The sequence below is a fragment of the Anas platyrhynchos genome, chromosome Z, assembly GCF_047663525.1.
Source record: "Anas platyrhynchos isolate ZD024472 breed Pekin duck chromosome Z, IASCAAS_PekinDuck_T2T, whole genome shotgun sequence".
Classification (NCBI taxonomy): domain Eukaryota; kingdom Metazoa; phylum Chordata; class Aves; order Anseriformes; family Anatidae; genus Anas; species Anas platyrhynchos.
The window spans coordinates 84,275,389-84,294,616 of NC_092621.1; the positions used below are offsets into that span (position 1 = coordinate 84,275,389).

The 19,228-nt window shown below is 38.5% G+C and overlaps 1 protein-coding gene across 14 annotated transcripts in view; it reads right to left on the minus strand.

The window, feature by feature from the left end:
• MCTP1 (multiple C2 and transmembrane domain containing 1) overlaps window positions 1-19,228 on the minus strand; it is a 271,275-nt gene that overhangs the window by 174,069 nt on the left and 77,978 nt on the right. For all 14 annotated transcript variants that reach the window (XM_072031696.1, XM_038169782.2, XM_072031693.1 and 11 more), the window contains one exon: window positions 5,932-6,046. In XM_072031696.1, coding sequence (XP_071887797.1) covers window positions 5,932-5,992 — 61 coding nt within the window. In that variant the 5' untranslated portion in view covers window positions 5,993-6,046. The remainder of the gene's footprint in view (window positions 1-5,931; window positions 6,047-19,228) is intronic.

A 19,228-nucleotide genomic window follows, 5' to 3' on the forward strand; every position in this document is an offset into this window, starting at 1 on the left:
CCCTAGCCCTGCTGGTCACAGTGTTTCTGATACAAGCCAGGATGCCGTTGGCCTTCTTGGCCGCCTGAGCACACTGCTGGCTCATATTCAGCTGACTATCAACCATCACTCCCAGGTACGTCTCCTCCAGGCAGCTCTCCAACCACTCATCTCCCAGCCTGTAGCTCTGCTTGGGGTTATTGCGCCTCAGGTGCAGGACCCGGCACTTGGCCACTTCATACAGTTGACCTCAGCCCATCGGTGCAGCCTATCCAGATCCTCCTGCAGAGCCTTCCTACCCTCAAGCAGATCGACACACACACCTAACTTGGTGTCATCTGCAAACTTACTGAGGGTGCACTCAATGCCCTCGTCCAGATCATCGATGAGGATATTAAAGAGGAGTGGCCCCAGCACCGAGCCCTGGGGAACGCCACTAGTGACTGGCCTCCAACTGGACTTGACTCCATTCACCACAACTCTTTGGGTCCAGCTATCCAGCCAGTTTTTAACCCAATGAATCGTACACCAGTCCAAGCCCAGAGCAGCCAATTACGTATTATTTACTTCTTATTATGTTGGTATTTTCTTCTCTTCCACATCCTGACAATGTATATGGTTATGGAGAAATTCACCAGACAAAATACAAGCTCTATGTGTATATTCTTGCATTATTGCAGTTATTTGGATTTTTCCTTGTTTTGACTGTCATCTCTCTCAATTATGCTCAATTTAAACAGCTAGTTTCTTGCTGCGGTAAACATTTCATATTGAAAATGTAAAATTTCTGTTTTATTTCTTAAAATTTCAGGTACAGGTTTCAGTGCCAGAGCCAGAGAGTTGAGAAACTCCACTTCTGTTACAAAGTCTTAAGCAGCACTGTCAAATAGTCTTCTGCAGAGACACAGAGGTATGGTGGTATTATCCAACTACAGGCCAAGGCCTTAGGACATTGCAAGCATCTCTTTTCAAGAACTCTTCCTGGATGATTTCACACACAAAATAAGCTACTGCCCGATCATTGTGAAAAAGCCAAATTAAAATTTATTTACACTCAAAACTTTCCATTGCTATTTTGCAAGAACAGATAAGTTTTCATGTGTACCAGTAAAATTTATAGATTTTAAAACCAGAAGTGATCAAATTCATCATGTAGCTAGTCTGTTTACTGACACCATGCAAACCATTAGACTTAGTGGGATTAATCTGTGCTATTTATTTCCAAAGTTTGTGCAGTATGAGCACTAAAGGGAGTGGCTTCCTGATGCCAGTGAAGTAAGAAAAGACTGTGAGAAAAAAGTATCTAGAACATTTAAAAGAATATTTTGATATTGTTCCTTGGACCAAAGAGAATGGTAGAATACTAATGACTAAAATGTAGTTAACTTCCACCAGTTGTGCTACAACATTTCAGTTTACATCTCAGTGTAAGTCAAGTCTCTCTTAAAACAAAAATGAATCAATGACACAGGTTTTTTATTGGTTTTTTTTTGTTTGGCCAGTTGTTTGTTTGTTTGTTTGTTTGTTGCTTAAAATATTGCACAGAAATCATAAAGGCATGTTACTGATATGAAGTAGTTGCATAAAACCTATATGGAAACGAGAGACCTGCCAAAAAAAATCACAGATTTTTTTAAAATATAAATTTTAATTCTTGTGAAAAAGTCTTAAAATATACATATTACACAAATACTTTCCATGACAAAAAGGAAATGAGAAATTAAAACTAAAAAAAAAAAAAAAGGCACAACATAAAATTACCAACGATTTTCAATAGCGCTCACAGGAAAAAGGATTGGAAACTAAATTTTGAAATCTAACTAAGTATATGGTTTACTTCAGGAAGAGTTTAAATAAAGCAAATTCTAAAAACTACACTTGTGGTCACTATAGGATTTTGCCAGAAGAAAACTGTAAACCGTCTCATTGCAAAGCTGAGATGTCACCATTGTACCACAGCTTAGCGATTGTTGGAAGGAAAGCTTGATCAGATTGAAGACAGGTTTTCCCATAAAGATGAGGAGTTAAAAAGAATAGTTACATTTCCTGCTCTCATACTGCACACATTGGTACAGAAACATTGCTTGTGATAATGAAGACCTATTTTCAACCCTCTGAGAAGACAACAGCAAGATGTTGGTCCTCTGACGAAGAAAGAATGTTCTGTTCTTCCTTTGTTGTGACTACCAACCGTGCTATTTATCAACTGATAGCCATGAGCAATGCTGGCATTGCTAGCCACATAAATACAGCTGCAATCTTTTCCCTTTCCTCTGAGAATGTTATGCTGTCTTTTTATAAATGTGGGTAAGACAAAGTGTGCAGAACATTCATGCAAGGAGAATTCAGCTTTGAATTCCAAGACTGCAATATGTTCAGAAGCAGGTTTCTAAAAAGATATGTGAAACTGCAGTTTGAGAATTAAGGAACAAAAATATAAGTTTAAAACCAGTAGTTAAAGTATGCTTTTGGAGTGAGATTTACAGCACTCAGGAAATAAATAAGTAAATAAAAAGTGTCAGGTTTTAAGCAGAGGGCTTTTCCAGGGCATCTGAAAAAAAGTTTTTGGGGAAAGGCTTACTGGGCTGCTGCAGACTTACAGCTTATGACTTCTCTGTGACACTCCTGTGATAAATCTCCCAACCTCTGATTTTAATATCCAACACAACTGTCTTAGCAGCTGCATTTAGCATTTTGATATATACCCTTAGACAGTGCCTCCCACAGACTGTCCCATAATCACTTTCCGGTTCAAAACACCTAACACAAGCAGTGTTTCAGAATGCAGGCAATGCAACAAAAATGCTGGTCCTGGTTCAGACCAAAGGTCCGGGTGAAGTCAGTACTCTGTCTCCATGAGGGGCTTTAAACAGGTGCCAAATGTGACAAGCACATGTTATTTCCCTCTCACATCCTTCTCAGAGGCAAAACAAATTTGAACAAAAAACTTCAGAACAGGACTCTTTTTTTTTTTCCCTGTGCATTTCAATAAGTGAATTGTTCTTGCTGAATCTCCTCTTGCACCCAGACAAAATTCTAGTAAGAATTCAGTTTTACATGCCCATTCTTAGTGAAATAACATTGGTGCTACCACAGGAATTCTTGAAAAAATAAATAAAAGATATCAAGTATTACACTCTAGAGAGGATTTAGAGAGAAATGACTTTCCAAATTTAACACCTTTCTGTGCACTTTCCACCCAGCAGCTATCTAAATTCTCTTCTCCAAGTGCTTGCTTAACACCTGTGCAGTTCCCTTCATTCCTGTTCTACAGTTGCTCACAATGTCCTCAGTCTGAGTAACACCACAAGAAAGAGAAAACAAACAGGAACACAGAACATGGCAGCAAGGACATTCAGTCATGAATGGACAGGTTTTAACTTGGGATCACAGAATCCCAGAATGGTTTGGGCTGGAAGGGACCTTAAAGCCCCCCCAGTGCCACCCCCTGCCATGGGCAGGGACATGTCCCCCCAGCCCAGGCTGCCCCCAGCCCCATCCAGCCTGGCCTTGGGCACTGCCAGGGATGGGGCAGCCACAGCTCCTCTGGGCAGCCTGGGCCTCACCACCCTCAGAGTAATGAATTTCTTCATTACATCTAATCAAAATATACCCATTTTTAGTTTGAAACCTTTACCCCTTATTCTATCCCTACACCCCCTGACACAGGATCCCTCCCCAGCTCTCCTGTAGCCCCCTTTAGGTACTTGGAGGTTGGTGTGAGGTCTCGCCAAGGCCTTCTCTTCTCCAGGCTGAACAATCCCAGCTCCCTCAGCCTGTCTCCACAGAAGAGGTTCTCTAACCCCTTTGATCATCCTTGTGGCCTCCTCTGGACTTGTACTAACACTTCTGTGTTCTCCTTGTGCTGCGGGCCCCAGAGCTGAGTGCAGGGCTCCAGTTGGGGTCTGACGAGAGCAGAGCAGAGGGGGGCAATCCCCTTGCAGCCCAGGGTGTGGTTGGCTTTCTGGGCTGCCAGCGCACATTGCTGGCTCATGGTGAGGTTCTCATCCACCAACACCACCAGGTCCTTCTCCTCAATCCACTCCCCACCTAGCCTATATTTGTGCTTGGGATTGACTGGGCCCACGGACCTTACATTTGGCCTTGTTGAACTCCATGATGTTTGCACGGGCCTATCTCTCAGGCCTGTACAGGTCCCTCTGGATGGCATCCCTTTCTTCTTGCATGTTGACCACACCACACAACTTGGTGTCATCAGCAAACTTGCTGAGGGCACACTTGATCCCACTGTCCATATCACCAAAAAAAAATGATAAACAATGCTGGTGCCAATACCGACCCCTGGGGAACACCACTCATCACTGATCTCCACCTGACATTGAGCTGTTGACTACAACTCTTTGAGTGCGACCATCCAGCCAACTCCTTACCCACTGAGTGGTCCATCCATCAAATCCATGTTTCTCCAATTTAGAGACAAGGATGTCATGCAGAACACTATCAAATGCCTTGCATAAGTCCAGGTAGATGATGTCTGTTGCTCTTCTCCTATTCACCAGTACTGTAACCGTTTTTGTAGAAGGCCACCAGAATTGTCAGGCAGAGCCTTACAAAGGAGCACTGAACAAGGTACTGTTTTTATATTTTCCTCTAAATTTCTGAAATAAAGACTCTTGGAAGCCCAAGCTCAGTTGAGATCTGAAGCCTAAGCAAGTAGTGGGGAGCTACAGGTGTGCTCCCTCCCGACCTGAAGGATTTTGTACAGTTCACAAGACTGCAATAAAAGCTCTTCTTCCTGACACACTTACAGTGCCTTGCTAAAACTACTCGGTTCAGAACCTGGATTTTCACCTCAGGAGACAAATGTCCCATCCCTTGTTTACTTTAGATTTCTTTATTATGGGAAAAGCAACTACAGTTCTTTTCCTTGCAAACAAACCAACACATTTATAATCACATTTTTGCTCATTTAGAAATAATACCAATGGCAGATACGACTGAATTACAACAAATCATTCAGAAACTGAGCAAGTTATATGGATGTCTCTCCAGCTCATCAAACAAAAACATTTGGGTATCTTTATTTTTAATGAATGTCTGGCAAAGCTTGATAAGCTATCAATACATCTAGAGGAAGAATATAAATAAAAAATGTGTTCTTGCAACAGTGAGAATATTAAAATTTTAGTTGTGGTGACATAAATATCAGAGAAATACCAGGGAGTATTTGAGACCTGAAATCAGCCAAGTAACCTCATCAAGTTGACACAAAAAGACTCTGTATAATACTATTTTTTTTTTAGTTGCAGTCCTACTATTGCTTTTCCTCTCTCACAAGGAATATGTTTTGACAAAAGCCCAATATGTTAGTCAGAATTATCAGGCTGAAATAGCTGCCTGGAAATGAATTACTGGCTGACCTAACTTAAAATAAGAATTGAAGTTGCATGCAGAGTCACTGAGACAGCCAGCTGTGTTCCTGTGGGTCAAAATATCCTTCAGAAATTGTTTGTGGTACATGTCCCAGTGCAAACTGTAAAACACCAACATGTGATCCACAGATTGGCCAACAGGTAACACCTGTACACATCAAATAGAGAGTTGTTGTCTTTAAGCACAGATCCATTATTTATGTTAAGCAGTAAAGGAACAAAGTAAGTAACTAGTGAACAAGACAGCAATAACGTACTTAGTTAAATTAAGTCTTTATTAGTTTGAAACTTCCTCAAAATGAAGGCAAATTAGGTAATAGTACAATTAAATCAATGTTAGCTAAATCTTATTTCTCTTCCTGTGTGGGTTTAGTGGGCCTTACTTCCTTTTACTGTGTGCTTTTGAGTCACAGAATTTCTACATAGCTTTAAACAGAGTTTAACTAACACAAAATGCAAACTTTAATTGTTAATTGAAACTTTAATAATCTCACTTAAATTTAACCAACAGACAGAAAACTTCCCAACATTAAGGCTGTGTTTACCGGCACACACTTACCTCCACGATCCCTTGCTGCTAAATTCTGTCCTCTTCTTAAAGTAATGTCCAACTGGTACATTCCGGGATCCTCAGAGGGAAAATCTGCATTACTAGCTCCAACTGAACTTGTTTTCTGGAGGAGAAACAAATAAAAATACAATAGCTACTGTTACAACAAGTTTCAGTAAGGTGTATTTTTCTATGGTATTATCATCCGATTGAATTAAGACAAGAATGTGTCCCATTCCTTCACCTTAAAACTAACAGTCCAGCACCAAAGAACCCATGCCTGTCTTCAGCACAACAGTTCCTTAGCATCCCGTTTTAGTTCTTTTTCATTTTTTAAATAGGTTTTTGACTTTTCAATGGTTAAATTTGTAAATTAAAGAAAATGTTTGAAAAATGATTCTTTGATATTTGTATTTACTACGTTAACCTCCATTTTTAATTGCATTCACACTCATTCCTGGTCTGCTAGAGCAGAATAAGAAAAAAAAAAAGAACAAAAACAAAACAAAAAAACCCTGAACCTTGCAGTGCTGTTTGAACTAGTAATTATCAGTACTCTTAAACCCTGCATTTATTCATCAGTGGCAATCTAGGCATTGACTAAACATAAATGTGATACAATTGTGGTGGCTATTATAGTGCTTTGCAAATTATGCGATGTTAACACAGAGTTATGAAGGAGATTGGTGAAAAATATCCTGAAGACAATAAATGTAGTTATATCCCTTCATTTGTAATACATAAATTTTGGTCTGCCTGCAGGTAGGGGCAAAGACAAGATTCTCAGAGTAGTTATTTGTGTAAATTGTATCAAGAGAATTAAAAATAAATAAATAAATAAACTAAGTAAGAAGCAAAGGAAGTCTCTGGAGCATGTGAATAGGAATTACATTTCTGTCTCAGATGACAAAGGAGAGAAATTGTATTTCCTGCTAGATTTATACAGTTCATGCTTTGAACATCACATTTAATTTTAATACTAGAATGGCTGTATCTATTATACATACACAGCATTATATATACAGCAGCTTCAGATATTATATACAGAGCACCAACATTAGATAGTCTTATGCTAGGATGCAAGTCTTCTAAGACTAGTGCCATTAATACTTTGTTATAAGATTATAGCTCCCCTGTAAGAAAAAAAAAAATAAAAATGCAGCAGCAGTGTGATAGCAATATGTTGGACTATGTGCACGAAGTCCTACACCACTGGAAACTTTTGTTATTTCTATACCTAGTGCCCACCTTATTTTCTTTTTAACGTATTAATACATGAAAGCATGAAGAAAATCACAAAATAACAAAAATTTAATATATGCTTTACTCTTGTAATTGCGGAGTTGCACCTGAGCCTAATATGTCAACCTTTGTTGCAACACATCCAGTGCTAGCCAAACCACATAGCAGGATGCTCACCAGTTCCAAAGAAATTAAATTCTTCAAAACTACTGTACTTCAGGGAAAATGGTTAGATGAGCTTTGACTGGAGAGGGAAGATGTTGAAATCTCTCAACATTTATCTTTTGTTCTTGTAAAGTAACTGCTGAGCATGTCTGAAACTATCAAAAGACCTTGTAGCACTAGAACAGAAGTCATCCACCACTTCCTTTTAATGGATTAACTCCTCTGTGTATCCCTCGCTGTCTATCTCATTCTTAAAAATTACTGACCACAGGCAGTTACAAGACCAAACATAACAAAAACTGAATTTCCACCCTGCCTTGTAAGGGTATGTAGAAGGAGATAGTCTGCTCCCCTAAGGGTACCTGGTCAAGGACCATCTTCCAAGGCAGGAGGGATAGCAAGAAAGGGAGGCAGTGATGGGAACCACATCTGGTCAGCCACACTTCTTTATAAGAGCAGGAGAGAATGAGACACGTTTATCCTAGTGGGGTTACCTTACAGAGGGCATGTAAGCCAGGAGGCCTTCACCAGGAGGAGGCCCCCTGTCTCAGAAGGGGCAGGCTGATGAGCTACCCGCACGTCACCCTTCATTCACCGAGGAAGGATGAACCTTGCAGCTGGTAAGGTGTGACCAAAGGCCCCAGGCCATCTGGGTGCAGGAAGGGCAGAGCTCTGCAGACCTGAACTGGTGAACTCCTTCCTCTACCTGACAGAGAGCAGGCTGGGGGCTCAGCCGCCTGTGGCTATCTCCACGAGAGTCCCACGTGTGAGTACTGTTGACCAGGGCAGCCTTTGTGGCTGATCATATCAGGATCTATGTGTCCTGGTACCAGCTGAACCTGCAGAGGGGACAGCAGCAGCTGCATCTCCCAGCCTGGGAAGGGACCCCAGGACCCTGGGCATGGGGCTGGGTTGCAGCCGAGGGGTAGGAGCAGTGCTGAGCCCAAGCAGCTGGAGGACTCCCATTGCTCTTCACCTCCCTTAACATGCTTCTGCAATGCACAGTATCTAATGTGGCCAGAAATAAGGAAAAAAATCTTACTGGCCTGATTCTCAGGCTCAGCCTAGGCACTGACATTCATCAGGGTGCTGTGTAAGATAAAATGTGACTTCTAAAGGAAGTGATGAACACTGAGATTTTCCTTCCCCTTTCTTGACTTTCTTCAAGAGGCTGTAGATACAAGAAGAACCACGATGTCTGCCAACATACACAGTCTCCTCCCTGATTATTCCTTGTGGTGCCCCTCTCTCACTTCCCTTCTTAGGGGCAACACATGCTATGAATTAAAATTAATGCTATAAATATTTCTGTGTTACTCTCCCTCTCCCTTTCTCACCTTTCCTTCTTTTTTCTTGCAATGGAACTTCACTTTCTTTTTTAACTTTTACTCTAATCAGTTATTCATTCAGAGAGCTGCTCAAGGAGACTAGAAATGTTTAGGTAAGCAATGTAACAGGAGGCCTGCAGGCCATAAACAGTTACACAAATGTTATAAAACCAACAGATATTAACTACCCCTAAGTATTAGGCAGTCAAAGCAGTATTTCTGCATCAGACAAGCAGTATTTGAATTATGTAAGTAAAAATGGAGGTTGACATAATATATCCAACTGTCAGTGAACCATTTTTGACCAACATTTTAAATTTCAAAACTTAACAATTATAATGGCAACTAGTAAAACACCAAGAACTACTTTTGTGCATTCCGCAGTAACGAACTTAAAGTTAGAAATACTTGGACAAGAAACTTGAGAAAATACATCAGATCCTATAATTGTCATCAATACATCAAATATCAAATAATCAAATCAAATATCAAATAATATAATAATACATCAAATCCTACAATTGCTGTAACCATTTGTTTCAAAAACAAATTTTCCTAAATTCCACATTGTACCTAATCATGTCAAGAACAAACAGGGCTGCATGTTCTCAGTAGCCATAAAAATTTAATCACAACTAGAGATTGTTATGAGACACAAAGCTGTTTATTAATGGGTGATGACAGCAAGCCTGATGAGGTAAGGTCATGCCTTTATTTTTGGTGTCTAAAATGTAGGGAAGAACCTGAAAATACTTTTGTTTTATTATATCTTTATGAAAAATATTGAGATTCCAGACAAAGAGCATAAAAGCAATTAACCATTGTTTTGCATAAGTAAAAACTTCTGTGGGAAGGCAATTCCTCAATTAATTCATTTGAATTAATCTTTAGTAGTGATCTGTCACCATCTTATTTTAGAATATTATCTTTAGCTAAATTATGACTTAATTGCCAGACTATACAATTTCCCATAATATCAGAATTAGGTTGCTTTAAAGGAAAGTGCACATACACCAAAGTCTTGTAGACAGTGAATTTTGATAGAGAGGGCAAAGACACTGATCGTCTTGTAAACACTCCATGTGAAAAAGGTCGGGACAAAGGTCTCAATGACCAAACGGTTCATCAGTTGGACTCTTTTGTTAAATAGGTATCATACTAAACTCCCCTGGGCAGTTCTCTTACTGAACAATGTGAGCAACATCATGAGCTGCTTTCACTTTCAGTGAGACATCCCTGGTAAGGCTTTCAACAGTCAACCCTTAAAAAGAAGGAATCTGCAGCTACAACTCATTGCTGACTCATAACATGTGAAGAGATGTCCTAACATGCCCAGAAAATGCAATGTTTATTTGAACTGAACATGGAGCTCACACTGGCCACACTTATGATGACCCCTGAAAGTGGCACTCCTATTTTAAAGACCTGCTTCCCTAAGAACCATCTCCATATTATACAAAATTATCTGAAATCTAAAAGAAGACTATTTCAAGAGCATGAAGTCAGGAAAGAGAGAGCCCAATACCAGTTAGTTGCTTTATCAGGTATAAGTTAACTGAACCCTTTTCCATTAGAGGGCTACACCATGCAAGGCCATGATCATAGAGTCATATTATCACACATGGACAACGATGCTTTATTAGACCATCAATCAACAAACAGCAGAACTGATGAATTTCAAATTCCAAAACAACTCAGGAATAGCTGGAAACCCTGGCTTTAGAGCCAGTTTGGAAACTCTGCCATAAAACTGTTCACTGCTAAGCCCTTTGAGACTGACCAAAGTAAAAATATAGGCAAGTATTTGAACCTGCGTCTTCTGTACTATGACGGACACTTCACAGTGTTTTCCAGATATAGCAGTTCAACAACTAGATGAACAAACTATTTTTTTACAGCCAAATAAATGTTGGGCATGTAAGAGGGCTGTAAGATAGTTCACTGCTAGGTACATACTGGGTACATAGCTGCAGATAAAGGGAAAAAATGTCTAATTTTATGGCAGGTTGAATTCTTCCACAGCATGAAGTATTCCTGATGCAGTTCCACTCCAGCACGTGAGAAAAGTGATGATGCTTTGAGACTAATAGGATGGCCAAAACTGCCACCATTCACACACCATATCATTTTTCACAGTTGATTAAAAACACTATAAAACAGAAAAGCACAGTGAAACTGATAATAGTCCCCATGGCATTACCAAATTTCTGACCAAATCTTTTGAAATCAGACTACCGCTTTATGGCTATGAGATAAGAATCAGTAACATTAGCTGTGTTATATTCTTAGAAAACACAAAACAAATTTTCAGGTTCATGCAGCAACCTGTCCCAAGCTGACAGCCTGGAGTTTACTAACATCTGCAAACTATTCATTGCCTTTTCCATCACCATGAATACCAACATTTTTCTTCAAAGCTACTCACTTAATCAAACTGAAGAAATTAATGGCATTGCTCCTGTCCTACAATTTAAATCTATCAATTAGCATGACTTTACTCCATATATTCAGGGGATATGAAAGATTTAAGGAACTCTCCGCTGCAGAAACTGAGTAGCACTTCAAAGGAACAGATCTTAAAATCTGATTTTGTTTGTTCAGTGCCAAAACTGAAAATATTAATCAATGTATATATATATATTTAAAAAAACAGCTGTAATACAACCCCCCTTCCAAAAACAATAAAAATTATTTATTCATACATCACAAATATAACATTTTCCTATAGGCATATTTTAGGAAGGCATATGAATATTACTTCAATCTAGCTTATATCTGTCTCATTTAAACAACAGGTTACAACTCTATTCATTTGATGTTTCATTTCAGTATTCTGCCAGAATACGGTGATAAGATAAACAAAAAGCACTTCCCTCCCCCCAACATAAAACAAATGCATCAATATCAAAATGTAAACACAGGCATACCAGCAAAACCTGGAAAGGAAGTGTCTTCAAATAATTACAATTTTCCAGAGCCATGGCTTCACATAAGCAAACATTTCCTGCAGTAGACTAAGGAAAAGGGCACTGTAACTAGAGTTGTATAAAAGCAGTAAAGAGAAATTGGCAATCTGTCTGCACTGACTGTCCACATGCTGGGGTCTTAGTCAGGAGACGGGATGGTGAAATAAATGGCATTCCTTTCATAGTCCATACAATAAATGAAATTAAATCAAAGTGTTCTGAATGGTGGATGCAAGAGACATCAACACTGCAGGTTTGATATCATAGCATGAGGCATCACCACAGCTTCTGAAAAAAAATACCAAAATTTTTGAAGCAATATCTTGAGTATTGCATAAGCAGAGTTTTCCACCCCATTTATTGCCTGGCTCAACCTCACTTTTTCAGATCATTTTCTTTTGCCAAGGCAAACTACTCTGGCTCAACTACACAGAGTGCTTTACAAACATCTGCTTATAAAGTAAGGAAAGAGATTTGAAAATTCTGAATATCTAAGTGTCTGTCAACTCCTTATGCAATTAGTGGGAACTAGCTGTGCTTCAAATTTATAATAAAGTCAAGCGATAAACAGTTTTTAATATCCCTGAAAGTATTTACCTATCTAATTTAGAGTTATCGTGATCATTACACTCTTAGCAACACTTCTTATTCTAGTGTTTTGGCTGATGGCAAGCTTGGAAGAACTGATGAACTTGGGAGTGAAAGAGTTGTGCACCCCATTTCCTCTCATTCAATCTACTTTCCTTGCTCCCTAAATAATGAGGCAGGTGTAAAAGGCAAACCCATTTCAATATCAAAATAAAAGAACATTCTGGTATTTTAAATTGGAAACATGCAGAAATTATTGTAGCGTTTTATATCTGCAAATAACATGTTTTTTGATTGACCACATACATGCTTCAGATGGGACTGGTTACTTTGTTAGTTTGCCATACAACAGATGTTTCCCACTGGCTTGATATGAGTACTTACAACGGACGTAAAAAACCTCAACTGTGCTCTTAAAGATTTAGAATAAAATGTACAGATGACCTGTGAAAGATTTTGCATATGAGCTCTTTATCACATAATGGCAACAGCAGATGCATGCTAGTCTGAAATGTCTTGATTATGAAGAACTATAAATTCAGGATTATTTCTGCAGAATGAAGAAACGGCAGAAATTTAGTATTAATCTTATACACACACACACACACACACACACTTTTACATATGTCAGTATACTCTGCATGTGACTATCTAGTTTACATTGTCAGGAAATACACTGTGGTTAAGTAAGAGATAGAAGTGCACAAAATGTTTGGCCTCCTCTTTGCTGAGCTTTTTGACTACATGTGAAAGCTATTGAATCTGTTGATTAAAAATAACCCATAAGAATTAAAAAGCAGTACTCTCATTTACATCTGTGGAATAATTGGAGTATTTTTTGTGACATCTGCACTATTGTTGCTCTTTGATACTGAAAATGAGCATTTGCTTTCAGTTGCTTTCGAATAAAATAAAACTGATTACTTTCAACAGCTTGCAAGATTTCCTTCTGAAATTGTAACAAATAGATGAACAAATAATAGTAAAATATGTAAGCATATTAACATTTTGAAAGTTTTGGTTTCAGAAGTACATTTCAAATCACTCATTTCAGAAGAAGCAGTAGCCCTGTCTGGCAGCAGAGGAAACCAAACACAGACATAGGCAAAGCAATCAGAAGAGATTTGATCAAGTTGTTCCTTCTTCCATCTGCTTTCATATTCTGTTTGCTCAGTTTGCTACCATTTATTCAATGAAATCTAGAATAAAATTTTCCTTCTGCAGTGTCACTTACAGACATTAAGATAGTAAAGCAAGCAGAAAATAAAAACAAACGGTCCCTCCTCCATCCAGACCATACATTATGCTTGAATAAAGCAGCCATGGCTTCCTTCCTCTTTTCGTCACATTTCCTTGCTCCATGTGCTGTGCTCCCCTCCCTCCACAGTCCTTATCCTCCCTCATTATACCAAAAATCAAAAGCTCACACCTAGACTCTGCTCTGTGAAAAGAAACTGCTGTAATTGTGCCAAATCCTTCTGGGGTTTTCAATGTTTCTAACAGACACAACAGTTTACCTTCATGCAACAATCTACAAGCACGGAGCTTTAGACCAAACATTTTTCAAGCATTTTCCAGTGCCTACTCCTTTTTTGACCCTTCAAAGTATATTGCCTCAACCTCTTTGCAAAGAGTTGTTGAAGAGTTTTTTTGGAAAGTCCAAATAAATGTCACCACTGTTTTCTTTTGTCTGGTACTGCTTTGATAAAAATATGCATATTTATATAAATAAATATATATATACATATTTTTAAAAATCTTTTTAATATACTTCTTATTCAAAACCGTGTTATAGAAAACATATGGTTAGAAGTACTATACATGTATTAGGTATTTCAACTGCTGAGTTACAAGTTTGATCAAGTTCGTAAGTACTGATACATCACTTCAGTGACCTTAACATTACTTATTTTTTTCCCAGCACTCCTGTTTTCAGCAAAGCTTCTTTTTGCTAAAAATTTGGCTGGTTAAAGATTTAGGTTTTCCTCTCCATGAAAGGTGATTTGTTCCAACTTAGCCATTTGCTGTGGAACCATTTTTGTTAGCACCTTATTCATTATCTTTCATTAAGCCAGGAAATAGTGTCTAGACTAGGTTCTTCCCTAATGGCTTTCCTAGTCTTTCCCTTCATCAGCAGCCTCAAAGGACAAAAGCTTCCCTTACCACTGCGTGTGACTTTTCAGGAGAAGCTGATTGCTAAAGATGAAGGCAATGATGGGTTGTGTATAATTCCATTTGAGATAACATTACAGAGGAAATTAGGAATAAATTAAATACATATGCTAGATAAATATATACACTTTTGATTTGACATCTAACTATCAGATAATAACAAAGGCTCCTCATACTGCTTTCTCTTTAAGATAGCATTTCTGTCACAGAAAATGCTTAAGGAAACATTCTAATTTTGTGATTTAGAAACGTGGGCATCTTTTGTAGAAAACCGGTGGCAGTTTTGTTTTATTCTATATTAAACATTTTTTGTTGTTCAGCAGCAAATGACAGAAAGCATTCAACCAAAGTCGCCCTAAGCCTGCAAAACAGGCCAAAGTGTACATACCTGAATGCAACCAAAGCATCCCTTCACAGCACTTAGCCCATGTGTTAATTAATTCAAAAACTGACATTGCAAATTACCATTTCAGAAAACTAATGTAAAACAAACAAACAAACAACAAAAAACATTTACCCATTGCAACATCCATTATAAATGGAAGCTTGATAGGTATCGGAGGAAAATATTTTCTAAATATATTACCTAAATTGTCTCTCCTTTACAGCCTATAAAATTCAGGTGCTTATTTATGTAAGCCTGAAAGCCTAGTTAACTAAAGAAGCTTTCCAGACTGCATGTAGTTACCTGGATAAAATAAAAAATTTTGTTTTGTGTGTGTAATAAAACACACACACAAAACAAAACAAACAAACAAAAAAACCCACAACATTATTTTCTGACATCCAGAAATAACTTGGTTTTCAATAGAAAAGCTGTAAACCAGGAAGAACCGATCCATTCCCAATATAAAACTTCCCCAATTAAAACAGTACTATTAGAACATACCATACCTGAAAAGATTTTCTTGCTGCAAGCAAACAAGTAACTGTACTGAAGTGAGCCACATAATACCAAGATAGTAGCATAAGAAAAATTATTCACCAGAGTCTGCAGTTGGATGGACATTTTTTATTAGCAATTGTTATCAGCAATTCTAATCAAGATCATTTTGGCTTGACCTAGATTAAATGTTTCCAAAAACTGGAAATTCAAGTCCACACTGAATAATATAGATTTTTCATTCCTGAATGTTTCAGAATCCCTGAATAAGATTCTCTACCTTTCCTTGCTTCTTTAAAAGCATTTTCTTTCATAATTTGTAATAATTTTTATATGTGCTGGTCATGAAAAGGCTTCCTACCTTCAACAGGCAAACCTATAAGCCCAGAAAAAGTTAAACCAAAATCCAGTACAAGCAGCATAACAAAGATTGGCAAAGATGAGATGGAAATAAAAAATATACTGAGAAGGAAGTCGAGTGCTAAAACATGCAACTTTTAGACCTCATTACTAAGGCCTATAAATATATTAAAGATATAAATATATTAAAGATATAAATATATTACTTCTAATATGCTTATGCGCATACTTTACATTATTACCAAACTCTCCCCACAACCCTACAGCTATGGTTCACAGAAGCTCCTTAACTCAGCAGAGACATTACTGCATAATCTCTGATACAAGAACAAGATGAAAAGAAATGATGGCAAATAAGTTTTCTACGAGGAACAAAGAGATATACAAATATGCATAGTTGAGAATCTCGGAGACTGCGTCTGACTGAAAAATTCCAGTTGAGGAGTAATTCAAGGTTTCCAGTTTTGAACACAACAAAAATTTGGTCTTCCACTCAGAAAGTATCTGTAATACTATGAGGCCTAACTTTTGTTTTACATCATTGTTTTTTTGTTTTGTTTTGTTTTTTCCTACCTACGGCAAAGCTGGGGGCTGTTCCATGCTACTTTAAGATACTCTCCACTTGTCTTGATTTGTCTAAGTACTGTGTAAGAAGGGGAAAAAAAAAAAAAAGTAAAATGTGTTCCTGGCCAAGTATGTCATAGCTATGTTTTTTTTGTTTGTTTGTTTGTTTTTGTTTTGGTTTGGTTTGTTTTGTTTGTTTTGTTTATTTGTTTGGTTTGTTTTTGTTTTGTTTTGTTACTGATGAGCAACAATGCAGAACTCTATGCTGGGAATGATGACTGATACTGCAATGTGGCATTTCTGGTCCATGATAGCAGATTGCAGTACTTCCACTAAGGTGAATTTTTTTAAATTTTAGACATGGATTTACTGCTCAGACCTTCCAAGAGCTTGGTGGAGGCCCCAGTGATGGCATTTAGCAGCTCAGAGAAGTAGCTGGAGTAGACAGAAACAGCACATACCAAGTCAGATACCCAGGTGGCAAGATGAGAAGCTGTAACGAGCTCATAGGTACTGCTACAGGTCTACTGTCCATTAACCCAACCTCAATCAGTACTTACAGTTCCCAGGAGAGAAACCAGCTGTGGGGTGGGATACAGTTTCAAAGGAAGAGTAGCAGTGATGCTTTTTGGTTGGAAAACAGGACGAGGCCATGTCCTCTAATGGCAAATCCCACCACTGCCCGGTCAATGCCTAAGGCAAAAAAAATCGAGCCTATCTTTGAGACCTGACATAGAATCACAGAATTGTAGGGATTGGAAAGGACCTCCAGAGATCATCAGGTCCAACCCAAATTGCTGTTCACATGCTGTTCACATTTTAGCTCCACCATTGGCTGATGTAAAAGGAAAAACGCAAGAAAGTAATCCGTGCAGAAGTCCTCAAAGTTCGTGAAATCCCATCAAATGGGGACTGGACAGTGCCAATCCTGTCAAGAATCCACCTGAACCTTGAACTAATTTATCAAATATCAGACAGGGAGAAATATCTTTGCAAACAGAAAAAAAAGACAAACCCCACTAAACCTCACTGATCTCCTAAAAATAATTCCCCTATGAGCAGCAGTATCCACCATAGCGCCCAAGTCATCTGCAGCCTGCATATTTGCTTAGGAGCTGGTATCACCGAATACCAGATAAAATGAAGAAGTGCTTTCCCGTCACCATTAGTCAGTGTGTCTCTGGCAAGTGTCAGAAAATGACAAGACAAAGCCCAGACCCAGAATAACCCCTACTGTCATAATAAACTAGCCGAGTGCCAAGGAAAACAAAATTAAACTCAGGCAGCTTTCGAAGTGAAGTCTGTCTGCTGACTGGTGAAGCAGTGTAGCCATTTTCCTCTATTAGCAATAGAAGATACTTTAATTTTGTCCAATTAGATAACATGGCCTACTACAGCTTTGTCATCAGGAGATGGATGACAAAATCTGAGTTATCAGCAGCTGAAACCCCTGAATTTCTTAAGGGGACAGTTCAAGAACAGACTCTTCAGAAATGTTTCCCCTTTCCATCAGGAAGAGATACAGATCTGATTCATCAATAATTTGTAAACCTAGTCTGGTCTTACAATGATGCTGAAGGACTTGCAGAACTTCACAAGTGCTGGAAACTATTCCTAATTGACATAAATAATAAGGAAGCATATATGAACTATTATCTTAAGAAAGTTTTTCTAGAATGGGGAAAACAACAATATCCAACTGTCATTTTTCACAAGACAACAGTTCATATTGTCTTGTGAGTACATACCATAAAACAACAACAACCCAGTAAAAACAAAAAACGTAATTTTTTAATGCAAATATCATAAAAATCACTAAGAACAATTTTTCAGAGGTAAATATGTCTTAGCATCTTTGAGTAAAATAAGAGTATCAGTAAAGTAACTGAGAAATTAATCTTCAAGTGCCTATAAAGCCAGCATCATTACAACTGGGAAAAGTAAATGTGGATGGCTAAATCAGAAACTTAAGCAGAAAACGAATGTGTCAGTTAGTACCATTGGGATAAGCATTCCCACGAGCTGAATGGATTCAAGTTTTATGACAAAGCCTCAGCCAAGTACCAACAGGGCTGTTCTGCTGAAGATAGGTGATGGAAGACCAAAGGTGTCCAAAGAAGGGCAATGAGGCTGGTGAAGGGTCTGGAGAACAAGTCATGAGGAGCAGCTGGAGGAACTGGGGTATTAAGAAATAAGCAAATCAACTGCTTGCCAACTACAGATTTTTAAGGACAATGGATGTCAGGGACTTGGAGAAAAGAAGTGCTCTATTCAAGCTGGAGAAGGATCTGGTTTACGGTGGGAACTATGCCTACTCATGCAGCATCAACATAGCATGTGGTATGTCCAGTTCTGCCTCATCCATCATAGCTGACTAGGATGTTCTTCAGTCCAAGAGAGCTGACACATGCCTACACAGCAGAGGATGAATTGAGTTTCTTCCACAAACAGACAGCTAGCTAGAAATCCAAAGGATACTCCCAGTAATCAGAGCTGTCTCAATTTAAGCAGACTCCCAGAGGAGATGCTTTCTTGGCACTACTACTGATACACTTCATTTGATCTAGGCACCTGTACATACCTGCAGTTTCTCCACATGCATTAACACCTTAGAGGAGAATTGTTAGAATAGAAGTTACACTGAAACTCAACACAATTTGGTCAATTAGGCTACCAGAGGAGCTGTGGATGCCCCCATCCCTGGAGGTGTTCAAGACCAGGCTGGATGGGGCTTTGGCCAACCTGGTCTGGTGGGTGGCATCCCTATGGCAGGGGGTTGGAGTTGTATGATCTGTAAGGTCCCTTCCAACCTGAGCCATTCTATGATTCTGTGATGATTCTACAAACTGTCTGCCAAAATTTGTTGCAGCACTTTATCTCATTCCCTATGCTGTCCCTTCATCCAGTTTTGTTTTATAGGGAAATGGAGCAAAAGTTGCTTATAAGAAAAATCTAGAATCACAAAGGAGAAAGGTTTGCTCTTAATTCTGGGGATAGTATTAGAAAGATTGATACTGCTCTTCGTTAATTCTTATATA